Source organism: Tiliqua scincoides, chromosome 2 (genome assembly GCF_035046505.1).
Source record: "Tiliqua scincoides isolate rTilSci1 chromosome 2, rTilSci1.hap2, whole genome shotgun sequence".
In the NCBI taxonomy this organism is placed as follows: Eukaryota; Metazoa; Chordata; class Lepidosauria; order Squamata; family Scincidae; genus Tiliqua; species Tiliqua scincoides.
In genome coordinates, this window is record NC_089822.1 from 202,490,760 (window position 1) to 202,501,801 (window position 11,042).

The following is an 11,042-nucleotide window of genomic DNA, read 5'->3' on the forward strand; positions in this document are numbered from 1 at the left end:
ATATTGAGCAGCCTCCCGTCCTGCCAGATTCTGCCCTTTGTTTGGTTGTGTATAGTATATGGATTATAAAGAAGCAATGGACAAAAATGTAATCTGGATCTTATTGCTATTATGTTTCAGTTCTCAGTGAGCAGTCTGTACTTCATTAGCTGAGTGCCAGACTACACATTGTGCAGAAAACACTTGTCTCCTGGGGCTTTTGCTCTTACTCTAAAGTAGGTGGCAGCAGTGCTCTGAATTTGAGCAGGGCAATGCTGAGGAGGTGTGCTGTTCTTTTTACACCATATCATTTTCTTGATCCAAAATCCCTAACTTAAAGCTGCTGTTAAACCCTGCAAGAGAAATGTACAGGTAGTTGAATTCCCCACCCTTCCCCCATATTTAAAAAAAAAAAGAAGTGTTGGCCGATGGTTGCTGCACCTTACAGCTACTTCCGTAAATAATTTGGGTTGTGTCCCAAGTACAAACTGGTACCTATGAAAAAAAAATGCAAGACTGAAATGCTTTGTCCTGAGGAAACAGGAAAAAATAGGATCCAAGCAGGGTTCAGAATACAGATACCAAATTCTAGAACCCTAATTGCAAGCCCAGCCAAGCTCTATTTTGGGATATGTCCCACTTTTGAGGCACCCCACCCATTTCTGCAACTTCCACTCTTACCTTGTTCACAGCCATCTGCAGGGAGGCTTCATCTGCTTCCCCATGCTCCTCAGCCTCCTAGAAAACCCATTTTCCATGAGGATGGGCCTAAAATTTCTGTATGTGTAACAAAGGATAATGCCTAGCTCTGATCTTGAAAATTAGGAAAGGAGTAACCAATAAACTTGCCCTTAGCTCTTGTGCAAGCTGGAAAAAGAAAACTGTCACTTGGTAGAGGGTCTCCTCCCTGCTTCCAGCTATGCACCAAATCACTGCAAGAAAAGGAACAGATAGCTTTATAACTGCAGTTCAAACAAAGGGAGGGTAGGAGACAAGTTAAGGGTTCTTTAATGTTTGGAACAGTTACAGGAGTGGGTCCTAGAAACAGGTTGGTCCTGCGGAGGGTTCACCCCAAGCTACTGGTGCCCTTCTAGAGTCAGTACAAGGCCCAAGGAAAGTCCCAAAGGGCGAGGAGGTTGAAACATTCATCTCCATATTCCTCTGGTCGACAAGCTCCAAAGAATCCTCTTTCTTTCTTCTTCAGCAGACTGTCCTCTTGTAACGCTTGATTTGCCTTATAAGACCATCATTATAAGACAACCATCATTCTGCCTGAGCTCTAATGGATTCATATGACCCTTTTCTATATCTACACAGGTTGATAGGGTACAAGATTGAAAGTGACTGGTGACAGCAGCTCATTTCCCTGTGTAGTAGTGGGTGGGTACAAAAGGCATCTTGGTCACCAGAGCTAGGCAGCTCTTCTTCCTCACCTCTACCATGAGGGTTGTGCTTAGTTTGCTCTGTTCGCTCTCCACATAGCCCATGGCAATATTCTTCTGCAGACAGGGTGAAGGGCAGCCACTGGTAATCTCACCTAGTGCATGAGGGAACAGGCAGATTATCTATTAAGGTGGAACACACCACATCTGCTCTGGCTCTACAAGCCAGGCAACAGCTGGTTGCTGAAGCTGGTCCCTTCCTCATCACCCACAAGGACACAAATGTTACCAAAGGCCAAGGAGCAAGTGGCCTTTTAGGTACAGCATAACTATTGGCAAAGGAGAACTGATAACATGGGCCAGTTGTAGAAAACAGCCAGAGCTGGTTTGTTTCTAATTTCCGAATCCAGCATTAGATAGAGCCTCTCCAAAAATGCTATCCTTCACAATTGTCTTCAACTGATAGAATATACTCCTCTGCAACTTGGAAGGGAGAAAATTAATTGGAGCTGCTTTAGAATGCTGACAGTGTGAGGAACTGGTGTGACCTCACCTTCTGGCTCACAGATCTTTTATACATAAACTATTTGCCTACAACATAATGTTACTTACTCTGATGTTGGGACACTGTTTTTGTATAGGGCGAGCTATAGCATCAGGATACAAGAGGGTGGTCAGTTTATGTTTTCCATCACTCATCCACATTCCTACTACACCACAAAGGGAGGAAATGTTAATGACCCCAACCTACCAACAGCCTTGCCTTCTGGGCCATGGATGGGCATGTGTTGCCGGATGGGAGGCCCTGTAGAAGTCAGTCCCACACGTTTCCTCTTGGGTTTCTCTTTTATTTGGGCCAGAATGACAGGTGCACCTGGGAAATCCATGGCACTCCGGCGGCGTTTCCCTGGGAAGCAGTTGGAAAAAAGATGTTATGCGAGTGGCAGCAGGGCAGGAACTTCCACTGGTGTTGTAAATGAATGTCCGATCCTGGCAACTATTTGCTGTGTAGTCCCATTCACAGTATCAAAGAGAATTTATGATCCTTCTATAGCTTCTCTCCTCTTGCTAATCAGGTGTATTGTGTTCCATGTCAAACTTACTCAGAACCTCCATAATTCCCTTGGGTGGCCCAGGGCAGTTTGATCAAATTCTACATAGGCTGATATTAGCCAATGTAAGTTGCAGGAGAGAGCTAACACCTACCAAGAGTCCATATCAGACTAGCTTCCACAGGGGTTGTGTTCTCATCAATGTCATTCCCATAGAGACAGAGCCCTGCCTCCAAGCGCAAACTATCCCGGGCAGCGAGTCCAGCCAGCCACACAGTAGGATCCCTAAGCAGCAGCTCAGCCAGCTCCACAGCTTGGCTTGCAGGGACAGAGATCTAGGCAGGGGAAAGCATTTGTAGGTTTGGTCAGTCTGATTTGTACCATCCTCTTCCCACCCACTTTTAGACTCTCACTGCTTTTGCCTGATCTTGCACTGATGTTATCACATGGCCTCTTCTCATCCCAACCAACCCATTTAACAGTCCCATCTGCACCCACATTTTCCTCCCACCAGAGACAACTACTTCTCAGGGCCCACTGTAGACACCATCTCGCAGTATCATTGCTGCTGCATGCTTCCCCACCTCCTATATTTTTGGATAACTAAAACAGGAGCTGTTCGCATGGTACCTCTACACCATCCTCGCCTGTGTAGCCACAACGGGTGACCCTACAGCCTGGAACGCCAAATACAGCCATCGTTGCACTGGTCATGAAGGGCAACTTAGCCAGATCGTCTGATACTCCAGCCTGGAGCACTCGGACCATGGCAGGACCTGATAGAAGAAAGGAGAGAGGGGAGGGGAAAACAGAAGCTGAAAAACCTGCAGATAGTACAACTGGGTGTCAACTCTCCTCCAAAGTGTCTCAGGAAACCCCAGTTAAGTGACCAAGAAATTAAGCATTTCAGCTGGAGAATGTGGTTCATGTTGAACATGATGCTAGCTACACTCATCCTTGCCTAACCATGTCCTGGCCATCAGGGGAGTTGGGTAGAATTCATAGCCATGACATATGGTGTTATCCACTAGCTCAGATGGCTTCTAAAAAAGATGAGACCAATTTCTGGAGAACAGGAAAGCTGCTGATTGGGATGGGAGATGTAATTGGATCAGAGCAACTGGCACTACCGCAGTTGAATGCCACATCTCACAAGTGAAAATGTCTATAGCAGGATATAGCGCTTCCCAAGTTTCCTGGGGCTGAGGCAAACATTGCAGAGGTGAAATTTACCTTGCAGAGCAAGCAAAGCATTGTCTGAAACCTCCAAGTCCACATCGCAACCTGCTGCCTTCATTTCCTTCACTTTGTTCTGCAAAGGGAAACAGAGATGGCAGCCAGGGCATGACACACACTTGTGGCACAGTTTTCTCTCACCTATCCATTCTTCTTTGAGCAGGGTCCAGCATCATTTGCAGATAAGGAAAGTTCAGAAATTTCCCCAGAGTAACTGAGGGCCCAATCCTATCCAACTTTCCAGCACCGGTGCAACTGCAATGCAGCCCCAGGGTAAGGGAACAAATATTCCTATATCTTGAGGAGGCTTCTGTGACTGCCTCCCCACCATAGGATGTAGTTCACACCCCATTGGCACAGCTGCACTGGCCCTGGAAAATCAGATAGGATTGGGCCCTGAATCACCTACATATAATCTCCATTTCTGCTGTTGCCGTCTCTCTAGGGTGAACCCATGTGGGATTACCTGGTGGGGCTATGTACCTGCATGAGAGCAAAATCCTTGTCCCTGCAGCCTGCATTGGAGACCACGTAGAGGTGATTCTCTGAGGTGCTGGTCACAATCAAGTCATCTATTATGCCTCCTTTTTCATTGGTAAACAGAGAAAGAGTACCCTGAAAACAAAGCTAGATTCAGACTGACTCCAGCTACTCACTTCTAAGAGCAATTATCAAGCAATAGGCTTTGGCTGTAAAGTGACATAGAAATTTGATAATAAAAGTCAAAGCCATGAGCTAGAACAAGTAATCCCCCCCCTTATTTGAAATGTAGTTCTGCAAGAGTTGCAAGCACCTATTGGTTACTATCTGTGACATTAATGACAAGCAATGCAACTGTGTTTTACCATACAGAAAAGCCCTTCCATACTGCTCATATACTGTTTTTGTTTAAATGTGTTTCCTGTTCTCTCAAAAGATCAGGGAAGGATTCCATATTGCCTTTTCTCACTTTTGTCCTCACAGTTGCCCTGTGAGGCTGAGCAACAGGGACTTTTTTTTGAGACCACCCAGCTGGGCATATAGATTTGAACTGGGTATCCCACATCCACCCAGCATGCTACCTAGATAATCACATGTGTGTGTCATTCACTGGGCTCCAACATACCTGATTAGGCTTCAGCTCTGCAATGTCTCCAACCACTAGGCTCTCTAAAACTTTCACCCGGTCTCTGCCAAACACTTTAGTCTGTAAAAGAGAGTGCCCTTACATCACACACATACTATATAGGACCAAGAATTGCACACTGAGACATTAGATTCAGGCCCGGCATCACTGCCCAGTCAGACAACTGTTAGGTTTGATGCCGTTAGATTACATAATGTGACAAGAACTCCTATCATTAAAGGTTCAGAAATAGTTGAGGTTTATCTCCCATCAGACCATAAGGCCAGTAAGGAATATTGGCTAAGAAATTTAATCCAAATCAACTTGTATTAATTAGTGAGGGGGGTCCAAACAGCAACTCCCAATGCTAGAAAAATGTGATACCCCTTAAGCAAAGTGCTACTTTGGCGCCCTACAGGTAGACCACAGCTGCGATACAAGGACATCTGCAAGAGGGATCTGAAGGCCTTAGGGATGGACCTCAACAAGTGGGAAACCCTGGCCTCTGAGCGGCCTGCTTGGAGGCAGGCTGTGCAGCATGGCCTTTCCCAGTTTGAAGAGACACTTTGCCAACAGTCTGAGGCTAAGAGGCAAAGAAGGAAGGCCCATAGCCAGGGAGACAGACCAGGGACAGACTGCACTTGCTCCCGGTGTGGAAGGGATTGTCACTCCCGGATTGGCCTTTTCAGCCACACTAGACGCTGTGCCAGAACCACCTTTCAGAGCGCGATACCATAGTCTTTCGAGACTGAAGGTTGCCAATACAATAATACTTTGAGAAAAGTTATTTAGGCCATCTGCAATAAATGAACACACAAATGTTTATTGCATGAAATCAACAGCCTGGAAATATATCAAGCTGCTGCATGATTCTATAGCCTTCTAAGCATTTATAAAAAACACTGCTACAAATGCTCAACCCAGCACAAGTTGCTGAAATGTGAGATGCCTGGATGGGAGACAACCAGAAAAAACCCATGTACACTTCTGTATCTCCGGGGGGGGGGGGGGGGGAGAGGCTGGATATACATGCAATAATTTGTCCATTCTCACTGAGCTGTCCTTTTCATTCTCCCAAAGCATCCCTCAACATGAAATTATTTCAAACAGTACAAAAGATAAGTCCATATGGGTCAATCACAAAAGGTATTTCCATGTCTGAATAAGGTGAACAACCCCCAGGAGCCACAACTGGTTGAAGCTCTCAAGCGCATTTTAGCATGTTGTCTCAACTGAACGTGTGCTTTACAGTACTTTGAATTTCCTCTAAGAACACAAGTATCCAGCTGCTATGAGACTGGTACAGAGAGCTGTCACAATGTTTAATGGTGGGAAGTGAACAGACAAAATTTGCCAATTCTAAAAGTGATTACTAGAAAGAAACAGTATCTATGAAATGTGCTGAAAAGCAACAAAGGTAACCAGAGTAAGGCAGAGAAAGGTTCACTGTGTCCTACAGCCCCATCAACCCCTTGACATTACCTGCAGCATGTGAGAGACATCAAACAGTGAGCAGTGTTGACGTGTGTGCAGGTGGGACTCCAAATGGCTGTGTGTGTATTGCACAGGTAAGCTCCAGCCTGCAAAGGCCACCATCTTTCCTCCATGGTGCCTGTGGAAATCATAGAGGGGCGTCTGTTTCAGGCTCTCCTGCAGAGGAAGGCACGGAGCATTCAAGCTGGCATTTGTCAGCAATCCATACATGAGATCATCCAAAGCTTGGAAAGTGGGAAAAGCATATTTATTACCCATCAGACCCACCAGGGTCATTTCTAGTCCTGGCCAATGCAAAAAGGAAAGCACCTCCCTACCCTAGCTCACAACTGTGCTCACAACTAAGGGCTGACCCCTGATTTCTGTAGCTCCAAGTTTCCTCCTAAAGCTAGTTGCTGACCCTGTTATGCTGGCAGTTCCTTCAGCACAGTATCATCTTGCTCAGAGAGTTAAAACACTCTCTTAATCACTGCATAGGAAACATAGCCTGCTCAGCTCTTGTGAAATTCAGTCTCAAGGGGAAGGCAGCTTCGGAGAGACATTGTACCGATTAGCAAACTCCAGACTGGGCTAAGAAGAGCAGGAGAGCCACATAGGAGCAGGAAAACAATGTTCTGTATCAGATGCCCTATGATTCCTCTGCACTCCCAGGTGCCTTTAGGCATGATTCCTGAAAGGTGGGTTTCAGGCTCTCCAGATGAGTGGATAAGTGGGCAGTTCTTTTGACCATGAAATTGGTTTGTTGTATATCCATACAATAAAACTACCACTAAAACGGGGGAAGGGGTGGGGAGAGCACTGCAAACTTTCCACACAGGAAAAGAAAAAAAACATTGCATGGAGAGGTTGTTTTTTTTTTTGTCCCTTCCATCTAAAAAGCACCCCACATATAGTAAGCAAACATGTTATAGATAGGGCTACATTAAACTTTTCTTTTTGATGTGCTGTTGGTAAATGGAAGAAAGTTTAGAAATGTTTTGCTTGTGTTTTGTTTTCAACATGGGGAACATAAAAAAATAAGAATGCAAGTACCACTTGCAGTGTACAGAACAGACTTCCATCACATCATTTGTGTAATGCATGGAATAGATCAAACAAGTGTTCCTTAAAATACACACACCACATACAGGGGAGCAGGACTCAGCCTTAATTTGGAACTGGCTCTAGAGATAGTCTCCTATGTGGGGCTTATTGGGAGGCTCCTGCCTCTGAGTTGCCTTCAACCTTTGTCTTTAGTCATGTTTGCTTACTGCTTTATCACAAAGTTCAGGGTCAAGAGGAAAGCAAACCTGCTTGTCCTTTGCACCCCACAGGACAGTAAGCCTCCCATTTCACTTTCCCATTCACTTAAGATCTTGTTTGCACATTTATGGTTGAGAGACAGTCAGGATGATCTCCAGTGAAATATCTTACTTGCTTTTTAATATCCTCATATTCCATAGTGCCAGGGGTTAAGATCTTTCCCACTCCTGTAGTTTCAAAGCCAGACAGTGAGAGAAAATTCCCAGCATTTGGAAGAGGGGACAGCACAAGTTTGTACCTCCACATGATGGCTGGCCTCAGTCCCCCATTCCAACCATTTTTCTTGTCTGCTCAGCAACACTTAAAGCAGTGAAAACGAGGTTTTTCCAGTTATTGATTAAGGCTGCAATCCTACACACACTTTCCTGGGATCTATTGAACATAATGGGACTTACTTCTGAGCAGACATGCATAGGACTGTGCCCTAAATTGGGTTATTAGGGAAATCACCATTGTGAATAGCCAGCAGACTTTGACAGTCCCTCTTTTGGGGTCTTATTCAGAAGGTCTCCTCCCTTATGGAAACAACCTTATGCATGCTATGTGTAGATTATATTTCTAGCCCATTCTTCCTCCAAGGAGTTCAAGGGGTGTGTGTGTGTGTGTCCGTCCCATTATGTTCTCAACAACGCTGTAAAGTGGATTAGGCTGAGCTGGTGAATGTCTCAATCCAGTCCACACTTTCCTGAGAGTAAGTCCCAATGACTATAATGGGAGTTACTTCTGAGTAGACAGGCAGAGAATTTGGCTCCTCAATCTCAGGCAGTGAGCTTCCTGGCTGAGCAGGGATTTGAACCCAGACCTTCAGATCCTAAGCACTACAACCCCACTGGCCAGGTACTTTTAGAATCACAACCTCAGGAACTTTAGGCACAACTATAGGTCCTGCGTAGTTGACCAGGCAGAATAAGCTTCATCATAAAATATACCAGGCAGGGGATACAGGCCCTTCAATACTGCGATGTCAGAAGACCTGCTGCCTCCCCAAGCCTGGCCAAAGCAGAGCGGGGTTGCACAGCACAGCGGGCGTGTCCATCTCACACCCTACAAGAGGGTCCCTTCCTTGATCCAGCCTGCAGCTCCTGTTTGCAAGGACCCCAACATGTTCAACAGGGAAACGACCCCACGTGTGACCCAGAACAGTTTCTGGCTCCAGAGCTGCAACCTGTCTGGAGCCCTAGTGGGGGCGGGGGGCACAGAGGCGGGAGCCAGGCTTTCCTTCCAGAGGTGCAACAATGGGGGGGCGTTGCCCTTCGGTCCCCGCTTTGGCATCACCTGTGTGGGCCTCTGGAGCCAAGTTCTGATGCTGAGCTGGGCATCCCCACTAGGGGTCCAGGTGCACGCGCGCAGTCCTCTTCTCCCCCTCCCTCTTGCGCCAAGGGACGACTCCAAACCCCCCCCCTTGTGAAGGGTCCCCGGGGCAGAGAACCAGGGCTCGCTGCTCCGTCCCGAGGGCGAGCCTGCTGCACAGCGCACCGCAGCTCACCTGCCCAGACGCGTGGCCCCTCCGCCCGCACGCGGTGGCCCCCGGGCCCCCCCTGCACGGAGCCACACGCCGCGCAGCCGCTCCAGCGCGCAGCATTCCAGCAGCCAGCCAGCGCCCCTGCTACGACCTGGGTGGCGAAGGCTCAGCAGCCCCTCCTACCCCCGGGGCCCCGCTCTCAATTCCCGGGAGGAGCCTGGGAAATGTAGTCGCAGCCAAGAGCTCTCGCCCGTCCAGCTGCGCTCCAGCCCAGCTGCTGAAGGGAGAAGCCACCCCAGAGTCGCACTGCAGGCAGCAGCACCCGCGCAGAGAGAGACCACGGATTGGCAGCCTTTTTATCTCGGTACACTGGTGAGGTTCATCCAAGGCACATCAATTTTTGGACAATGGACAAGGCACACTGTGCTGCCAGTGGGGGGCTCACATCCCCCAGTGGCCCTCATAATCAATGGCCGTCTTGCAAATGCCCTTGGCACACCTGAGGACCATCCGTGGCACACCAGTGTGCCACGGCACAGGGGCTGACAATAGCTGGTGTAGATCAACATGCAAGAATTGGCATAGACTGCATTGCATATCATTCGCAGGAATGTTCATTCCCATCCTCAATCTGCAACTGACCTACATCCTCTCCATTTATTTAATCTTTTTTAAAAATGCATTTGACCTCCTTTAGTTTAAAGCTCCCTGCATCCCAGCCCAGTTAAACTAAACTAAACTCCCCCACTAAAAATTTAGAAAGGAGACCAGAGTGGAACAAGCAATCCAAAATCCAAACATATGCTGCAAGGTGTCCATGCAGAATCATCAAAGCAAATCCAGCTCATGCTGGAGGAACCCTCCATTGAAAAGGTCCTCTCACTCAACTCTGTAAGTCACACCTCTGTATTGAATCCACAAGAGAACCTCCCCAGAAAGTCTAGGTAGCCACAACTGGAACTAGACAGTCCTTCAACTTGGCCCCAAATCACTGAAGGTGTTAAAAGCCAGAATTTGCTACTGCATATCACTGGTGGGAGCATCTGGGTGTGGAAAATAAGTAGATGCTTGAATATAAAGACAGGCAGTAGAATTCAGATTTCTTGACACAGAATAAAGGCTACAGCACTTTCATTGTTTCATTCCTTAGGGCAGTGGTTCTCAACTTTTAGGAGCCCACAGATCACTGAGGAAAACACTGGAATTGTCATGGACTACATGCAACCCCCTCCACACAAAAAAATTCAATTCAATTTGGTAGCCCATGGGGGAACACTCAGCAAGACACTGGAAATGCCAGCTACGGGGGGGGGGGGGTCCATTCTCCACCCTTTCAGGTGCTCCATGGGGAAGCATCTTGCTGAGTGAGTGCTCATACACAGTCTACCAGAAAGGGTGGAGAATGGACTCTCCCACAGCTGACACTTTAGCAAGCACTGGACCACTAGAGGGAGAAGAACAGACTGCCTACATCCACGCCGACTCTTCAGTAGTCTGTGGGGGAGCGGTCACATCCTGGGACACTGGAAGGGATCAAAGGTGATTATCTTTTCCCTGAGACCTCAGGGGCCAATTCTCAGGTCCCCAACACCTGTGGACCACAGGTTGGGAACCACTGCCTTAGGGTATAGTATCACATCACATCCCTAAGCACCCAGGGCAGCCACACTGGTGTGCTGCAAATGGTCCACAAGTGTGCTGCGAGAACTTGGGAGGTTATTTATTAGTAGGGCTATTGGGAGATGTGAAACCCCCCCACCAGCAGCACAGCCTGCCTTGTCAATGGTCAAAAAACTGATGATGTGCCTTGATCATTACAGTGCCTTGCCAGTGTGCCATGAAATGAAAAAGGTTGAAAATCACTGACCTAAACCTGTCTAGGCAGCACACTGGCTTTGATCCAGCCAAAGTCACAAGTTGTGGCAGAAGAATCATCTTATAAGGTTAGGTGGCTGGTGTCTAGAGAGGGCACTTTCAGTGATCATGACCTGTATTTGGAATGTCAGTGATGCGCACCTGGTTCCAGTCTT

The 11,042-nt window shown here is 47.4% G+C and overlaps 1 protein-coding gene across 1 annotated transcript; it reads right to left on the minus strand.

Moving 5' to 3' along the window:
- Positions 1–969: 969 nt before the first annotated feature.
- Positions 970–9,143, minus strand: AMT (aminomethyltransferase). The gene is made up of 9 exons (XM_066615935.1): positions 9,037–9,143; positions 6,237–6,404; positions 4,755–4,835; positions 4,133–4,264; positions 3,647–3,725; positions 3,044–3,189; positions 2,568–2,748; positions 2,113–2,268; positions 970–1,516 (listed from the first exon to the last, which is right to left on the minus strand). Exons 1-9 carry the CDS (start codon positions 9,130–9,132, stop codon positions 1,338–1,340), a joined length of 1,218 nt encoding a protein of 405 aa, XP_066472032.1. The 5' UTR covers positions 9,133–9,143; the 3' UTR covers positions 970–1,337.
- Between the last annotated feature and the right edge of the window lie 1,899 nt (positions 9,144–11,042).